At 50.3% G+C, this 19,243-nt stretch overlaps 1 protein-coding gene across 3 annotated transcripts in view; it reads right to left on the bottom strand.

Moving 5' to 3' along the window:
* Nucleotides 1-291: 291 nt before the first annotated feature.
* The window catches only part of LOC122387552 (GTP-binding protein Di-Ras2-like), a 99,615-nt gene continuing 80,663 nt past the window's right edge, over nt 292-19,243 (bottom strand). For all 3 annotated transcript variants that reach the window (XM_043377874.1, XM_043377890.1, XM_043377881.1), the window contains 4 exons: nt 10,875-11,031; nt 2,740-2,894; nt 1,915-2,041; nt 292-1,595 (listed from right to left, as the gene is read on the bottom strand). In XM_043377874.1, the coding sequence (XP_043233809.1) occupies nt 1,416-1,595; nt 1,915-2,041; nt 2,740-2,894; nt 10,875-11,012 (600 nt within the window). In that variant the 5' untranslated portion in view covers nt 11,013-11,031 and the 3' untranslated portion in view covers nt 292-1,415. The remainder of the gene's footprint in view (nt 1,596-1,914; nt 2,042-2,739; nt 2,895-10,874; nt 11,032-19,243) is intronic.

Raw genomic sequence — 19,243 nt, 5'->3', positions numbered from 1 at the left:
ATTGGGTCTCAAAAAGTGACAATGAAGTTTCGCTGCCCCCCCCCCCTCACTTTTCGTGAGGTTCCTACGCCCACGGGCCACGACCCCCCCCCCCCCCCCCCCCCCCGGCTGCGGTGGTTGGGATTACCCCGCGCCCCTCCCGGGCCCGGCCAGGTTAAGCAGAAATCGTTGTGGATGATAAGGGAGGCATGGCGAGGCTTGAACAACAGTCATGTGCAGCTGAACTTGAGTAATTTGTGCGGCTCATGATAACTTGCGACATTATTTGAAGGAACTGCAAAAAAAAAAACATAAGTGTTTATGTTACTTTCATTTTACTAGGCCTTCCATTACTTGAGAGGATATGCTATTTTGAATCGTTGTTTGTAAGTGCACGATTGAGTTAGCAAAATTTTCATATAAATAAAAATATCATATCAGGCACATGGAGTCAATGACACTGTTTCTGCCAGTGCCGCACATTGCAGTACCTGATAACAATGGAATTCTACGCGACCACTGATAGAAACTCGGACAAATACGACCTAAGTAAAAGGCTTGCGAAACTACGGAGCATCTCGCAGTTTCACGCAAACATTATCTCGGTGAGAAGTAAACTCGCTTGCGATTGTGAGAACATCTCACAGTCTCACATAAGCACTGATTCGCAGTGAGTAGGTAACAAACTCAGGTGACAGAAAGGGTCACCGCTTATTCACCTCGGTACAATTCGACTGAACAGTCGCACACACTCGCACCTCTGCGCGGCCCGCGGCCTGTCGCACCTCCCTCGCGATCCGCCCGGCGGAGCGATACACGCACTGGAGCGCGCTCGCTGCGCCCCCGCTGTATCGTTGATGATCGTTGCCTTCGTGTGTGTGCAATGGCAGGGTGGTGGGCCTGCCACCTGAGCCGTGCACTCGGCTTCGAGAGGCACTAGCCGGGCGCACAGGTCAGGCCGGCTCGGCTACCCTCAACTTTAGGCATACGCAGGTTAGACACCTGTCATAGCGGCTAGAACTCGCGTGCCGAGAGCGCCGGCCGCCGGGACTGGGCGAGCGCCGCCGGGACTGGGCGAGCGCCGCCGGTCGGTTCCGTGCGGCTGGTGGCAGGCGGGCCACGCAGATGTGCGGCCCAGAGACAGCCGTACGCCCGGCCCGGCCGCGCAGCTGTCCTCTGCCTGTGCTCGCCGCGCGATCCTCGCACCGCCGCTCAGCCGCCCTCGGAATTTGTACCGGCGACACGAGCGGCCCACCGGTCCTCCAACCGGTCCGCTCCAGCTCGCGGCACACTGCGGGGCCTCTCGGGGCCTCTCAGGGCACACTGCGGGGCCTCTCGGGGCACACTGCAGAGCCTCTCGCGGCGCGCCCCGGCCGTCCCTCGGCTTCAGACCGCCGGTATAAAGACCACGCGCCCTCTACGACACTTGTGTTTTCCTACATCAGTTCACACTTTTCCTTGATCTTGCGTGTGCCCTTCTGCGACTTCTTCTTGCCGTCCATTTGCAGAGTCATGGTACGGGTTTTGTCCATGTTCAACAGCTCCTGAAATAGCTCCTTGACGTTTGTGTTATTTTTGGCTGAAGTCTCCAGAAAGTTACACCGCCATTTCTTCGCCTGTAACGACAAAAAAATGAAAGAATTTCATGATGTGTCGTTAAAAAGACAAAAGCGAACGGGAAGAGTGTGATCTCGTTTCGCATGGACTGAGAAGATATCCCCCCCCCCAACCCCCCAACCCGAGATTCGGAACACTGAACAACGGTACGAGTATGAGTACGACATTAAAATTTCGCAAAAAGGTTTAAATAGTTACCTGGATTTTTCATTGCGAATGCAAGGGTAGCGTCAACGGAGGTCACCAATGAACAGGACCAGAGACTGGAGACTGGACTGGATAAAGGGGCGCCCGTCCAGCGAACAGGTGCTCACGTACCTGCTCCTCGCCCTCCGTGTGGGACACCTCGCGGTTTTCGTTTTCATCGCACTTGTTTCCAACAAGCATGACCGGAATGTCCTCCTCTGAGCCGCTTTTGACCTCCCGGATGACCTCGAATATTGGCCTGCATTGTCAGACAATAGCACGTACTGTGTGAGGCACTGCACTGCCAAAACTAGGCAGCAGGCGACAGTCAAAACGCATAGAAAGCACAAGACTGATTGGTAAGATTAATGAACATTAGATATAATGGTATCCATGCTTTGTTTCAACTCTGGATATGACCATCAGCAATTAAAACAAAATAGCATGCATAACAAACTGTTAGAATAGTGAGCCGATCGAACGAGGTATTCTTTTTTAACGGATCAATCTGTCAACAATTTAGTTTTCGTTATTTGACCCAGCTTACTGAGAAGGAGGATCATAGAGGTCATAAAATCTCCATTTGATCATAAGGCGACATTGCATGCCCATTGCCCAATTGCCACTGTCCACTCGAGCTCGATGGTGACCCCTGATACTACCATGTCCGGTCTCGCACCTCCAAAGTCCTAACCTTCTACCACCACTAATTGCATCCTGTCCCCAACCAACCTTCCTGTGGCGAGTCAGTCTCAGCACCGCGCCCCAGTGTCCCCCAGTATCACGCCCCGCGCCCCTCAGCACCGTGCCCCGTGTCTCTCAGCACCGCACCCAGTGTCCCTCAGTACCGCGCCCCACGCCCCTCAGCACCGCTCCCCGTGTCCCCTCAGCACCGCGCCCCGTGTCCCCCAGTACCGCGCCCCGTGTCCCTCAGCACCGCTCCCGTGTCGAGCGTACCTCAGCTCCTCCAGGCTCTGTCGCGATGTGACGGAGAAGACCAGCACGAAGGCGTGTCCCTTGGAGATGGAGAGCCGCTGCATGGCCGGGAACTGGTGGCTGCCGGTCGTGTCAGTGATCTGCAGCGTGCAGATGTTCTTGTTGCAGCTGATCACCTGTGAGCACACCACGCGGACCGTGACCGAACGGCGTCTATACGGGCACCACCGCCAACGCGGCAGCAGACACCGGCATCAACACGCATACACGGTCACACACCGACCGACTGACCGACAGACAGACAGACAGACAGACAGACAGACAGACAGGCAGACAGACAGACAGACAGACAGACAGACAGACAGACAGACAGACAGACAGACAGGCAGACAGGCAGACAGGCAGACAGGCAGACAGACAGACAGACAGACAGACAGACAGACAGACAGACAGACAGACAGACAGACAGACAGACAGACAGACAGACAGACAGACAGACAGACAGACAGCTATCGCTGGGTAAGCCGCGTCCGCCGGGACGATGGGACGCCCGGTCGTCCCATACAGACAGCTATCGCTGGGTAAGCCGCGTCCGCCGGGACGATGGGACGCCCGGTCGTCGCGGAGCGTCGGAAGTCGGTCGCAGCTCACCCCAGCCCAGCCCAGCATCCCGGCGCGCGCGCGCGATCCGTCCCGGTGCGGCGTCGGTCGGGCGGCCGTCCATTAGCCGGTGCTCTATTTGTGGTGCGGCTGGTTGGCCGAATCAATTGCCTACACGTCGGCTCGGTGACCGCGCACGGACAAACGTCACAGCCGCAGCTGAACAGCCAGCCGGACGCACTGTGTCCGCCTACATATCTAACATGGAATGCTCAGCAATATAATATAGGCTCTGAGGTATATGTAGGCTGTGCAGTGCCAGTTACGAATCCCTTACACCTGAGTTACATACGAGTAGACTAATCTGTGTTTCGGAGTCGAAGTCGCAGACGGAGGAGTCTGGGGTCACAGCAGCCAGTCAGGGGTCGTATCGGGAGTCGAAGTCGATCAAACCACCGTCAATCCGACAACGAAAGGTTCAGTAGGTACCGAGCGAGCGAGCGGGCGAGTTTACCTGTGGTAGCGGAACAATATCACCATTAGGGTGTGTCGATAGTCGCAGATTCGCGTTAGACAAAGATATAAATTGGCGCGAGCATGCCAAAACACTAGCCCTGCAGTTGGTTTTGCGTAAAAATGCGATTTGACGAGGCTCGGGCAGGTCGAAGTTACAGCGAAAAAGTCGCAGTCGACGGTGCTGCCACCTACATTGCCAATAACGGGCACTATCATATCGTGATAATTGGGGTAGTTTCAAATGAGAAATGACTTCTATTTTTGTTCAAACTGCTTAAGAAGAAATAAACCTTTTCGGAAACACACATTTTTCCCAAATATCGCGTTCCATTTTTTCCTGTTGAGTTGTTAGGAAAGTGGTAAATTTCAAGGTTGACGGCCAAAAAACGAAACAGGAGGAACAGAGCAGGAATCACCAAGACGTGTGCCGCGCCGATGCTGTAGCCTGTAGATAAGGGGTGAGCAACAGAACCAGCATACCTAACGATTTGATAGATATTTTTCTCTAAATGGAGGACTATTAGTACCTAACTCAGACAAGCCTTCTAATATAGGTAGGTATCGACAGGGTTGCGGTAAAAGGTACAATCGATGGCACATTACCTACAATTATTCTGAGTTGGGTAACAACACTCTTCAGATACCTACCATCAACAACCTCACTATCTCCTATATGGGAGCTATATCATCTGATTCCAGCGCCCTGAAAACAAACAGGTTATTACCAAAAATCTCTATATTAGCGCCTACCGACATACGCTGAATGACGCTATCAATACCCGACATTTGTAAAAGGTGATTCGCCACACAGCCCGCCGGCGTCTGACGATAGGCGTTATCACAAGTGTATTCGCGGCCATTGGGGCGACGTAAGGAAAGAAGAAAACATCTGGCCCCAAGAGCTTTAAATTATCAGTTAGCATGCAACTTTTCCTTGCTGTGTAAAGATTCTACCATCAATTATTAGATAAAATTGCATTTAAAATCTTCCTTTTATGTTTTTCCATCGTTTGCACAATATATTACTTTACTAAGCTAGATTAACACTAATTATAAATAGTTCCAGCATCATCAAGAACAATAAGGAAGGCTTGAAGTGAATACAATAATCTAAACGGTTTTGCAAGATGTGAAGATCACTTCTAAAATTGCCTCTAGAAATATTGAAGGCAAAAGTTCAACTTTTTTACAAGACGGGTGTCTATAAACCTATTCAACGTGTAACAACTCAGCCGGTATTTCGTCGCCTACAGCCCAGCTTTCCCTAGTGACCGCTAGAGGCGCTGCTATCGATGTCCACCCGTGCCGCCTAACGAGGGGTTGAATAAGTGAGCCAGATTGCCAGCGACTCACCGCTGAACTACCGGGCATAACAAAACGGACGATGCGACATGACTCAGAGATCATCACAGACGCAACGAAAAATGCAACCGAAGGCCATCTGAGCTGTTGTTGTTGTTGTTGTTGTGTGTTCCCTCCAGCCGCGTCACCGCGGTGTAGCCGTGCGGCTCTGGAGGTCCCTCACGGCGGCCGCCAGGGCCGCCACCTCTCCGTCGTCGCGGACGTCTTCCGGGTTCAGGAAAATCGTTCCGTACATCCGGAGACGCCAGCCCATGAGGGCCAGGCACCGGAAGAAGTGCCGGGGCGTGTGGCCTCCTCCCGGCACACGGTGCACCGGCCCGCCGCACAGTCGGTGTCAGGGCACTGGCGGCAATCATCGGAAGGGTTCCGTCCAATCCGGTGAAGGTATTGGCGGGATCCTGACCAGTGGCCCGCGCGGAGCTGGTGGACGTCGACGGCCGACGATCTGTCCCCCGTCGCGGCCGGCGGCGGCAGCCGGTTCTCCATCAGGGTCCGGTACCAGCCCTCCGGCCAGGCGGCGATGGTGCGGTCGCGGGCCAGTCGGGCGGCCGCGCGGTGGGCGGTAGCGACGTCCACCGGGACCGCCGCCTGGGGGAGCGCGGTCGCCTCCTTGGCGATCTGATCGGCGCGCTCGTTTTCGTCGACGCCGCAATGGGACGGCACCCACTGTAGGTGGATCCGGCGGGACGGACCGGCCAGGGCCGCTAGTTCGGTCCAGATGGCGGCTCCTAGCAGGGTCTTCTGGGACGCCGGGCCCTCTCTCAGCGTCGCGAGGGCCGACTGCGAATCCGAGCAGATGGTGATCGGCGCGCTCGGCTGGTGCGGGTGGTCGCGCAGGTGGTTCAGGGCCGCGCGGAGTGTGACCATCTCCGCCCTGAAGCTCGAGCAGAGTTGACCGGCAGGGACGCGTAGCTCGTCGGTTGCACCGTCCGGCCACTCCACAAAGGCTCCTGCTCCTCCGCTGCGGACTCCCGCATCCGCCGACCCATCCGTCCAAACCCAGATGGCTTGCTGGGGGAGGGACGCTAGGTGTCTCTGCGCCGCCTGGTGCAGTTCGTCAGGTGGGGCGTCCCGCCGCAACGCTCCGATGTCCAGGGAGAATGTGACGTGTGGGCAGGCGGCCACCTCCCACGGCGGCGCGCGGGCGGGCAGCAGGGGCTCGATCGGCAGCACGATCCCAGCAGCCCGCCAGGTGTCGTGCCCCACCCCGCCCCATCTGAGCTCGTGCGGAACCCTCGTTCAGATACGTAATATCGCTATCTGCCACCTCGCGGTTCCCTTGTCAAGCCGAACTCATAGGCGGCGGAACGGGGAGGGCACCGCGGCACCGTGCCCCCTTTGATTTTGGCATTTTAACATTAGCCCTATGGGCGTTGCATGGAATGAATGGGACCAAAAGTCGGCAGTGCCCCCCTTAATTGAAGGTATTCCGCCGCTACTGGCCGAACTGATGACACGCAATGGCCAGTCAGTCACAGCTCAGCTTCCTGCGGAACACAGGAAGACACATTCAGTGAGAGTCGGTGGTTATTGATTGTGTCAATATTATTGACATGGTGACTAAAGAACGGTTATATTGCGCCAATACTGTTGCCAGTAGCAGCACCACCAATCTTTTGAACTAAAACCACTTGACATCGGTAAAAAGAAACCCTCTAGCTTTTTTCAAGCAATCCGTGAAATAGAGGGGATTAGAAAAACCGAAAACCCAAATATTAGCACTAGATAACCCGCGCCCTGCTGGGGGGGGGTGTTTGAACACCCCCCCCCCTTGTGGTTTTTCGCGAATATCTAAAAAACGGCGGCGCGGAGCGCCGCCGTTTTTGGTACACCTTATCATACATCAATTCTACACATGTTGTGAAAATTTCAGACCAAGGTCATTCAAGGTCAGGTCACCAGTTCACTTGAAGTGACCTCACCTCATAAAAACTTTCAATGTCTGTCATAGCTACACCGAGTGACCGATCGCTTTGAAACTTTCAGCGATTGCTAAGAGCAATAGCATGTACAAAATGTATATCTCAGAATTTTGATATCGATGACCTAAGGTCAGGTCAATTATGCGACCTCCCCATTATAAGTCAATGGGAGAAAATTGAAATGCGCCTCTTTTGGATGAAAGACATTATAAACACTCCCAAACACCGAATTACAAGTGGTTTAGACACACCGAACTTGAAAATGGTGTCCGTGACCCTTGTTTATGCCCTGAGGTCATCTTAGGTCACGAATGGTATCTAACAGTTTTTCGCAAATAACTTTTGATAGAGGCATGCTAGAGCGCTGAAAACGCCTTAGATGTGTTCAGCTCGACGATACGGATCGACTGATATGCAACATGACCCTTTCCGGTCAGGTCATGACCTTGACCTGAGGTCAAATTTTCAAGTTGACCTTTCAAGGTCAAGTCATAGTTCATTCGATGCGTCTTGACGAGAGGAACACGATGCCGGTAAAAATAAGCTCGTACAAGGCTTGGGTCAAAAGTTATTGCAGAAAAACTGTTTCCGAAAAAATCGCCTATTTTTGCAGTTTTTGCCCCCTGCAGGCAAAACCGTTGACGTTAGGTCAAATCTGAGAGAATTACTCAGAAAGGGCGTTAAAAGGGCTATCGAATGCGCTTTTCCGCGGCGCTGTAGCTCTATTGGTTCCCGAGTTATGCGTTGGCTTCTTGGAAATTTTCGACATTCGACCTGGAAATCGACGAAATTTTGCCTTCAATGACCTCTGGTGACCTGACCTTTGACCTGACCAAAAAATTGACCGAAGTGATTTCGTCATTATTTTTGACGCTCTTTCGAACGCCGCCTTCCGCGTATCGCTACGTGGCCCAGGAGCCGAGTTACAAGGGGGGGTGTTCAAACACCCCCCCCAGCAGGGCGTGGAAATCCAGGACCCCCAGCAGGGCGCGGGATAACATAGATCTTAAATTTTGGCCAACATTTTTAAAGCATAGGTACATCAGAGGAGCTGTTGGCGGCTTACCGTCGCGTCTGTGATGATCTCTGAGTCATGTCGCATCGTCCGTTTTGTTACGCCCGGTAGTTCAGCGGTGAGTCGCTGGCAATCTGGCTCACTGATTCAACCCCTCCGACGCCGGCGGGCTGTGTGGCGAATCACCTTTTACAAATGTCGGGTATTGATAGCGTCATTCAGCATATGTCGGTAGGCGCTAATACAGAGATTTTTGATGATAACCTGTTTGTTTTCAGGGCGCTGGAATCAGATGATATAGCTCCCATATAGGAGATAGTGAGGTTGTTGATGGTAGGTATCTGAAGAGTGTTGTTTCCCAACTCAGAATAATTGTAATGTGCCATCGATTGTACCTTTTACCGCAACCCTGTCGATACCTATATTAGAAGGCTTGTCTGAGTTACTAATAGTCATGAATTTAGAGAAAAATATTTATCACTAATCAAAATCGTTAGGTATGCTGGTTCTGTTGCTCACCCCTTATCTACAGGCTACAGCATCGGCGCGGCGCACGTCTTGGTGATTCCTGCTCTGTTCCTCCTGTTTCGTTTTTTAGCCGTCAACCTTGAAATTTACCACTTTCCTAACAACTCAACAGGAAAAAAATGGAACGCGATATTTGGGAAAAATGTATGTTTCCGAATTGTTTTATTTCTTCTTAAGCAGTTTGAACAAAAATAGAAGTCATTTCTCATTTGAAACTACCCCAATTATAACGATATGATAGTGCCCGTTATTGGCAATGTAGGTGGCAGCACCGTCGACTGCGACTTTTTCGCTGTAACTTCGACCTGCCCGAGCCTCGTCAAATCGCATTTTTACGCAAAACCAACTGCAGGGCTAGTGTTTTGGCATGCTCCCGCCAATTTATATCTTTGTCTAACGCGAATCTGTGAGAAAAACCCCTCTGTCGACACACCCTAAGATTCACCATGCACGACCGGGCCCGGCGCGGCCCCGTGACGCTTTTCAGATCTCGGCTTCCGCTCGACCGACCAACGAGCGGTCTTCTGCATCAGATCGATCCATTCCTTAGATAATGAACTTGTCTTCTTTTGATCCATATGGATGCGTTACCCAATGCGTGTATGTTCTGTTCACAATGAAGCCACATTGATTGGGCGGATTGCGCTGAAACCTGCTCAATAGGTGGACTACCGAGACCGAGACCGAGTGATGCATTCCCATGTACATACCACAGTTGGGGTGCCAAGTGTGCACGTGCAGAGGTCGCTTCAATATCTTAAATGTAGGCTGATTGCGTTAAAATGTGGTACACCGTTAGAAGCAGGTTAGTAACTGGGGTGCCCGCACAAGTCCGGTTGAGCCTCACTTTGCACGTGCGCACGTGCAGGGTAAGTACCGCTTCTATATCTCAAGAACGACTGGGCTAATTTCGCTCAAAGTTGATGCATGTGCTTACGTACATTGTACGTGTATTCACAAAGTATTTCACTTTTATTGCACAATTTTCGCTGTCATAAAAATTGCGCGGAGGAGGAGCCGGGACACAGCGGCTCCTGAGGAGACCAAAACGGGACACAGCGGCTTCCGGGGAGACGGAGCCGGGACACAGCGGCTCCCGGTCCGCGGGGGATGACAATGCAGTCTCTCCTGGTCGCGCCACCAGGCCGCGGCTGCACCGCCGCTGACCTTTACGAATAAAGGTCACAGTGGTCGACCCGGAGTGGGCGTCAGCCACAGCACTGGCAGCCGGAGCAAGGCGCGAAGACGACGGAACAAGGCAACAAAGACGCCGACGTAGCCGGGACGAAATATACCGGACCGGACAAAACCGCACGCCACGGGACAACCGGATCTGCAGGCGGGGACAGACGGGACACGTAGGTACGTCTTTAGTGTGCAAATGTGTTTGTTTTTTGTTGGGTCCTTTCAGTCTACCAAGTACCAAGACCATTTAAGAGTCATGGAATGGAATGATAGGTGCGAAGCATTCTGGACTGATTCCACCGCAACTTGGTGCGTCGCTGTGACTGAGCCCATCTGTAGATAGGGCGGAAGTGGAGATGTCAATCGAATGCTTACTGTTAGGCATATCAATACCAAACCGACACCGAAAATGCTGGTATTTGGCATTCTAAAGCTGACGGTTTTGGTCATTTCTAGGTCGCTGGTGTATGTGATGCCTGTGTCTAGCATAAAGTTAACATTTTTCTCAATGTCTCAGGTTGGTTTTGTTGCACCTGACAAGTATCTTTCATGGTTTGGTCTGTATTTAGCTTGACATCTGTTTCTATAGGATCTGCAACATCAATAAACGTAAATGCTTCATCCTCGTGGGACAGGACGCATATGAGTATAGGGAGTCCAATGATCACCGCCTCGTGGGGGCTTTACCGTCTATCGGCCATGTCCGGTGCAGGTGACCGTCGCTCGGACCTCGGTCCGGACTGTGTGGGGAGGTGGCCGTCGGTCCGGACAGGGTGGTGAGAAAGACGATCCTGTCGTCAGTCCTCGCCTATCTACATATAGACAGGTATGTCCTCGCCTGTCCATAGGTGTCCTTATCTGTAGATGTGTCCTTACCCCTCTATAGGTATGTCCTCACCTGTCTATAGGTGTCATCACCTGTCTATAGATGTGCCCTCACCTGTCTGTAGATGTGTCCTCACCTGTCTATAGGTGTGTCCTCACCTATCTATAGATGTGTCCTCACCTGTCTGTAGATGTGTCCTCACCTGTCTATAGGTGTCCTCAATGGTCGGTATGTAGCTGTCGCGGAAGGTGCCTTTCACAAAGCGTAGCACCAGCGAAGACTTTCCGACGCCTCCCGCGCCGAACACCACCACCCGGTAATCGTTACTCTGTTCCGGCATCCTGCCGAGGCTCGCCACTCTGTGAACGGGGTGGCATATGTCACTCTGTGGACGGGGTGGTATGTGTCACTCTGTGGACAGGGTGGTATATTGTCACTCTGTGGACGGGTTGGTATGTGTCACTCTGTGGACAGGGTGGTATATGTCACTCTGTGGACGGGGTGGCTCGCCACTCTGTGGACGGGGTGGTATATGTCACTCTGTGGACGGGGTGGTATATGTCACTCTGTGGACGGGGTGGTATGTCACTCTGTGGACGGGGTGGTATATGTCAGTCTGTGGACGTTGAGGTGTGTCACTCTGTGGACGTATGTCACTCTGTGGACAGGGTGGTGTGTCACTCTGTGGACGGGGTGGTGTGTCACTCTGTGGACGGGGTGGTATATGTCACTTTGTGGACGGGGAGGTGTGTTACTCTGTGGACACATCTAAAAATACAAGCGAATTTCGTAGCAGTCACAGGTCGGCTGGAAATGTCAGAGTGGCGTTATGTTTGGCCGCTTTTGCTACAAAACATGGGCTTAGGGCAATTGCTCGGCATTGGTCACAGGCTTCGGTGAAACATCGTTCGGAATTTAAAATTCAAATGTCGTTGTTACATCGCGTGTCCTCGTTTCGTGCTAGTGTTAATAGTAACGGATGTCTCAAACCGTGGATTACCAACTAACTTCTCCACTTCATCCACGCTAAAACCAATCCAGAGTAGGGGGATCTGGGAAAGTGGGGTAAGACGGACCAGCTGAGGTTTAAGGCCGCATATCTTGCTACACTGCTTCGTAACTCACATTGTTTATAGTCTTCTGAATGCTCAATTGTGGCGTGATACCGGGATCGTGGTACAGCCCAGATCAGGTACAACATCGGCGCCGGGGACGGGATACCACGACCCCGGTATCACGCCACATCAATCCTTCCTCTTTTAATATGTGCAAAGGCTGAAGCTCGCATCAAAGAAAAATATGTGGAGGCTGCTGTTAAAGGAGGACATGTCAAAATCTCCGACAAGAAAAAAAAACGCGGGGTAATACGGACCACCCAGCAGTGCCTGTTATTCATTCATGTTTGGTACGCTTCTAATCTCTACTCTTGTAAGTAGAAGTAACCAGAGTGGTAAAATATCCAAATGAGCCTTTTTTCTACTCCATCACCCATTAACCCGCGCCCCGTTGGAGTCTGCCGAGCAACGCGCTCTGCTGGGGGGGGGGGGCAATTTGCCCCCCCCCCCAAGATCTCGAGAACCACGCAACATAGCGACAAGCGGGAAACAGTGCTGGATAGCCCTTACAGGGAACTACCCTGTGACCCAATTTCATTGACCTACGTCAAACCGATGACGTCACAGGTCAGGTCAAATGTCGAATTTTCACCGTTTACAGGCATTTCAAGAAATGCGTTGTAATATCGAGTAAACTGCATTTCATTGAAAACCATCGATGGCGTATTGTTCGTCAAACACATATTTTGCTAGTTGAGGTCACTGATACCAGGTCAGCTCACAGAGGTCAGGTCACTGAGGGTCACAACATGAGAATATCATGTGATACATGTTTCATGGTCCATTTTATGTCAAATGCGATTATGTGGGCCAGGCAGCCTTTGGGGTCAGTTAAGATTATGTTCTGGTGAAGGTCAGGTCAAGGTCAGGTCAAGGTCAGGTCAAGGTCAGGTCAAATTAGGTCAAATTTCAAAGTTGATATTTAGCATAAAATGAGTATCGATGCGATGCAGCTCGTCACGGGGAGTTCAATGGTGGTCTTTGTTTTGCGATACGTGCTCTAGAATTGCCAAACATTGAGTTCAAATATCTGACATCATCAATTTTGAACAGTTTTTACGCTATAACTTGGCCAAAAAAAGAGGTATCGATCTAAAGATTGGTGTGTAGATAGAAAAGCACAGGAACTATCACATATATTCCGTTTTCTCGAAATTCAAAAAAAAATCTTTGGGATTTTTTTACGTTTTTCAAAACAATTTTTCTTTAATTTTTGGGGGTCGAAATTCAAAACTTTTGAAAATCTGAGATAGCAGATTTGTAGCGCCGTCTTTTTTCTACATGACCATATAAAGAACTTTGAAATTGCTAAGTAACTGTAGCTTTGGTGAGCGTTTTAAGATTTCATGTTTTTTGCTCATTTTTGCTCGAACATGACCTCAGTTTGACCTCAATAACTCCTGACCTAAGGTGACCTAAGACTTGAAATTTTGTGTGGAGGTGTCAAATTGATGCCCAGTAAGGTTGCCACCCCCCCCCCCAGCGGGACAAGGGGGAGTGGTGACCAGGAGTGCCCCCATCGTAAGCCCAGCGACTCACAGCACCTTACGTTAACACCAGACAAGAATAAAAAAGGATAAGTCGCGACACTCCAAGCTAGGAAAAGAAGGACATATAAATCAAGCAAAAGAAGTGCGGGCCACAGGTCAATATTAACCCTCGCCGGGCGAGGGGGAGCGGCAGGTGCCACCCCCCCCCCCCCATACGTTTTTTCGCGATAGCTCCGAACACGTTGGTGATAGAAAGCTGAAACTTGACATACCTGATCTTTGATTCAAGATGAATCTTTTGACACCAACCGCATTTTCGGGTCAGGTCAGGTCACTGACCTAAGACGTCATAAGCGAACCTCTGCACGGTCTTCAGATGTCGCAACTTCGCAACATGCTATTTATAGGTAAGCACTTGCATGCATGGCTCACATGCAACAAGGACTCTTTCCTGAAAAATAGCTTACTGAAACTTTTGTCAATGTTTTAGAAAATAACTTTTCATGTAAGTACAAGGCACAGTGGACCACCACAGGGTAAGACGGATCATAGTAGTCCGTCATGCCCCAAATCTAAGTTCTCTCATTTTCATCAAGTATATGTTAAATAGCCCAACATTGCGAAACCTTGCCTGTCCTAAAGTGTGACTATGTTACAGGCAATGTGTGGAATCAGGCATTCTATAGAAAGCCTAGGCATTCTATAGAATGCCTGACCGACCAGGCATTCTATAGAATCCCTAGGTATTCTATAGAATCCCTGACTGCTTAGGCATTCTATAGAATGCCTAAGTATTTTGATTGTCCGAAACACACTTCGAAAATTAGGGGTCAGTGGCAGTAATGCTATTTGTTTACCTAATTTTCATTGTTGTTCAGGGCAATGAGCTGAGAGGAAGCGAGGGAGGTATTGGGCTATGCCGACCACCAAATGGTGCGCCGCAAGCAGCAGCTGATCCAATTCCGTTGGCACGGGAGAGCCACGGCGCAAGGCACGCGGGAGAGTCACAGGCCAGCCAGTCGCTTAAACGGTTACCCTCGGAGGATTATGCTGCTACAGATACAAAGCTGCATTAGAAGAATGTTGGCTGGGAGGGTGGACCGTAGGCTTGAATCGAAAGTGATTGGGAATGACGATGGCTTTGTTCTGATGTTAGAAATGAAGGTGAAAAATACACCAAAGGTCACATTTTATGTCGTCATAAGCACTTCGTGTAACGACTCTCAATATGCGTACATGGATAGCTCAACCTACACCGTAATGTCAGGGAATGACCTGAATAAATGGTTCATTATTCCACGCCCGGCCGGTGGCCCGGCCGTAACAAGAGCCGGATTAGGTGTTGTTCGATCTCCCCTTCCAGCTTGACTTCTGGGCCATGCGATATTCGAAAGGTCGTCAAAGACTCAAAATTATGAAATTTTACTTCAGTTCTTCTTTGGCAATGTTCGAAAGGGTGCCATTTCTAAAACAAATAGCTAAGCCATTTTTTAGGTCAGCCCAATTTTTGTCCATTTTTGGCTCGTAGCCGTTTTCTCCAGTTTGAACTTAAATCAATTCCTTAGAAGGCAAACACCTCCAAAAATGGACGATTTGTCAATTTTTTTCTGTGTAATTTTTTTTACCAAAGGCGTTTCCGATATTGACATTACCACCATCGTCTTGTTTATTATTGTTTATTGTTTATTATCACTATAGTCTAGTCACGATAGTCACGACTATCTCTAGACTAGTCTCTAGTCTCTAGACTAGACTAGTCTCTAGACTATCGTGCCTTACTGCAGCATTTTAACACTGATTCCATTAAAGCTCGCCTCGTTCATGCCGATATCATGTTATTGTACAGTGTGCTTCACCATCGTATTGACAGTGCTCACCTGGTCTCCATGTTTGGTTTGAGTGTACCGGGGAGGCGCAACCGTCGCACCGGCCTTTTTCACATTCCATTCGGGAGAGTGAGCACTGTTAAGAACAGCTTGACCGCGCGCATCCCTCTTGTGTGCAACGAATTCCTGACGCATAGTCCCTCCGTAGACTTTTACCACCCGTCTGCATCATTTCGGAGTGAGGCTTTGACGTACAGTCTGTCTTGAAAGTACCGCAGCATGGGCTGCGGCGGCCCGGCGAACTGAAGGCCGGGAGCTCGGTGGTTTGAGAGCCCCAGAGCACGTGACGGCAGTGAGCCAGGAGAGAGTGACCGGGCAGGTCGCGTGGGGTGCCGCTCTCCCTTACTCTTTCCACCCCGCTGCGGCGCGTGTCGCCCGGGGGCACGGGCCGTCTGCGAGCACGAGTGGAGAACTTGACCGGCCCGGCCGATCCCCCGGTGGCCGGTTCACCCTTGGAACCGTTTTATTCTCGACGAAAAGACAGACGTAGCCAATCTAAAGGATGAGCGCGACTGCTTGCATTGTTATCAGAACATGATGCATATTGAGCAATAATTTACGATCATGGAACGGAACAGAATAAATGTAATAAAACTGAAGTGATGATGTGAATAACAACACAGAACAATGTCAATGCAGTAGTTTTGTCGAAAATCTCAGATTAACTATGGGTTTAAATCTGATCGATTGATCCAGTAACTTAGGATAAAGTAATTTTGTTTCGTATTTATTTATGCGAGATAAAAAAGAAATCCCATTCTCACCACCCTTGTTGAAATTGAAACACAATAGTACCTATTCAAAGCGAAAGCCAATGGTAGTAAGATGGAATGGTAACCTTTGCTAATAACTTAAGGAAGCCAAAGCAAATCATACACTTGGGTGTTTTTCGTCTTCCTTTTATTCCATCTTATTACATGTATAATCATCATAATGAAAAAAAAAACGTTTCGAACCATTCAAATTATAGACGGCCAATGGCTGCTACATAAAAAACAACACAAAATAACTAACGCATTATACTCCTTTGTTTCCTATCCATAAAAGTTACAGGCAAATATTTTCATTTTACGATCGAATGGCCAAGCAATTGTTCGTAGCGCCTACTTCCAGACCTAGAGGATACGATCACTTTGATAATCGTATACCAAACACGAATTATGCGTATTTGTGCGGAAGGTCACTGAGATTATGGGTAGCTAGCGGCATATTAATCTTTCAGTTTCTGAGTGCTCACTGTTCACTGTTCAGCCCAAGATGAGAGTTGAGATCATACGAGGCTGTATAACTAGTGTTTATCTTATTCGTTTAACGATCTATCAAAACTCCTCTCTTCCTCTCTCTCTCTCCCTCCCTCTCTTCCCCCTCTCTCTCTCTCACTCTCTCTCTCTCTCTCTCTCTCTCTCTCTCTCTCTCTCTCTCTCTCTCTCTCTCTCTCTCCCTCTCCCTCCATAAGATCTGCTGAAAATTTTAGCAGACCAACAAATGTTGCAGAGTCTAGCTAGGAAAGCAGTCCGGGAGAGTTGCGTCCATCCCCGTACCGGCAAGTGATACGTTTAGCTTATGGCAGGGCACTGGTCCGGAGTCAGAGTCGGAGTCGGAGCCGATCAGCAGACCGAAGTCAGATTAAGAGTCGCAGTCGGAACAGCGCCGTCGCGACTCAGAACCCTTTTTCTTTATAGCTTCGTCTTCAAAGTAGCTGGCTAGATTTATTGCTTAACAAAGCAGGCTCTCTGCACACTGCTGCGTTGGGGAGGGGGCTGCAACACCCCTCCACGCATGCCTGATAAGTGATATTGCATCTTTTCTTAACACTTGTGATGGCGGAATGAATCAGACCCAGATATTTCAAGGTCGGGTCACTTAGGTTACGTTATAGTGTCCTAGCCTCAGGAAAAGTTATAATGCTCGCCGGCACTGAATAATGCTCGAGAGGTCACCGGTTGACCTGAGCTCTTAACCTTCACACTTACAGGATGAGGTCAAACCGATGCGTCCCCCACGGCTTTTTCACGAATAACTCGGCTAAAAAGCGACCCACCTACAGACCACGACAAAACTTTCAATATGCTCGAATTGATCAATGTTATATCTTCCCTAAAAATATGACCCTGAACCCAATGGCCTTTGACCTGAAGCCTCTTTCTCGATACCATGTCAGGCCAAAATGCCGATTCCATGCATGTCAGCACATATTATCTACGCGTTTCCAGGCATTTTGTGATTGGAAACATCAGGTCCCAGCAGGTGAAATGATCAGGGCCGACCTGATCAATTCACATATCCGATCAGAAGCCGAACGGCTGTAAGGCAGGTTCCTACGGACCATTTTCATCAGTAGACGCTATAAAGCGGCCAATACTGGAAATGTTAGAGGTAGTTACCAGTCACTGTGTCTCGTAACCACGCACACAATTTGTTGGAAGCCCTAGCTTAATCTGAGCGAAACGACGGAGGCCGCACCCGCTGCCCTCTAGCCGGATTACATTGTAACACGTAAATGTCTGGCGAGGCTCGAAAGGGAAGCATCACTTTCCATTTATCAAAACTTTCATGTCAGGACGAGAATTACTACGCTTAGCTGGTGTCTCTGTTTAAGTAGGTATTCATAAAACAGCGCCTTGTCTGCCGCACTGGCAGCACAGAGAGCCCGCTCACTCGCGCCCATCCCTCTCCTCCCTCCTCCCCCCAAGGGTCAGGCGATCCAGTGGCCCTCAAACCTGACCGCCCTCCGCTGCGCCGGCCCACCAGCGCCACCCTGCCATGCTGCGGTACTTTCAAGACAGACTGTACGCCCGTACTCTGGGCAGCTACATTGGCTGATTGAATACCTACACTACAGCATCTGTTTTCAGTTTTATGCATGTGTTCGTGCATTTTGTCGATTGCCTTTTTAGCTATGTGACTGCATCCGTAAGTGGGCTCTTTGTGCCTGTGGGTGTCTTGGTGATAATAAACAATAAACAATAATAAACAAGACGATGGTGGTAATGTCGATAGTCACGATAGTCTAGAGAGGGACAGCGTCTCTGGGTCTTCGCCGCTAGCCACATAAGGAAGCGGTGCTGTAGCCGTTCCAATCGTGCAAGATGGGTTACGGCGGCCCCACTCCAAACCACGCTACCGTACTGGAGGACGGACCTGACATGCGCGTTAAAAACGCTCAACATCGCTTTGTACTCGAAGCGTGCCGCACGAGGACAGTCCGGCATCTGCATGCTCCTCATGAGAAGCCCAAGCATCCGATTAGCTTTTGACATGGTGTAATCGACATGATGACAAAACGTGAGCTTGGAGTCTAATATTACGCCTAGATCACGGATCTGACTACACCTTTCAAGCGAATGGCCATCCAAGTTGTACACAGCGTCAACAGGTGACGTACGAAGGGTAAAAGAAATGAATTTACACTTAGATGGGTTAAGACGAAGTCTCCACGTGTTCGACCAGAGGTGGAGGCGGTCAAGGTCAGCCTGCAGGGAAAGGACATCGGCGGGACTGCTGATGCGGTGGTAAAGCTTGAGATCATCAGCATAAGCAATGCAGTTGGTCTCAATGTGGTGAGGTATATCGGCCACATAGCACGCAAACAGTAAGGGGCCCAGGATGCTGCCCTCTGGGACGCCCGACTGGACAGGAATCCACTGTGAGCGTTTCCCATTGAGGACTACTCGCTGTGTCCGGTTCCTGAGATAGGAGCAGAGCCAGTCATAGGCGACACCAGATATGCCAAAGGAGTGATGCAGCTTGTGCAGGAGTAGGGTGTGGTTCACGCTTGTGAAAGCTGAAGAGTAGTCAGTATAGACTGCGTCAGTCTGCTTTCCTCTCGCAATCGAGGACCAGCAGTGATCAAGGAAACAGGATAGGTTGGAGACGCAGGATCGGTTTGGAAGGAAGCCGTGTTGGGAGGATGGCAGGGCAGGTAAGCAGGCGGGTAACAAGCTCTCCGAAACCACCTTTTCCAAAATCTTTCCACAGATCGGTAACAGCGACACAGGCCTATAGTTGTCGGGACTCTTTCTGGAGCCCTTCTTATAGACGGGAATCACGTTAGCCTGTTTCCAGGCCGCAGGAAATACC

The sequence above is a fragment of the Amphibalanus amphitrite genome, unplaced genomic scaffold (assembly GCF_019059575.1).
Source record: "Amphibalanus amphitrite isolate SeventyFive unplaced genomic scaffold, NRLGWU_Aamphi_draft 000017F_arrow, whole genome shotgun sequence".
Classification (NCBI taxonomy): domain Eukaryota; kingdom Metazoa; phylum Arthropoda; class Thecostraca; order Balanomorpha; family Balanidae; genus Amphibalanus; species Amphibalanus amphitrite.
Note: the sequence above shows the minus strand (reverse complement) of the source record. Positions and strands in the feature narration are given on the sequence as shown.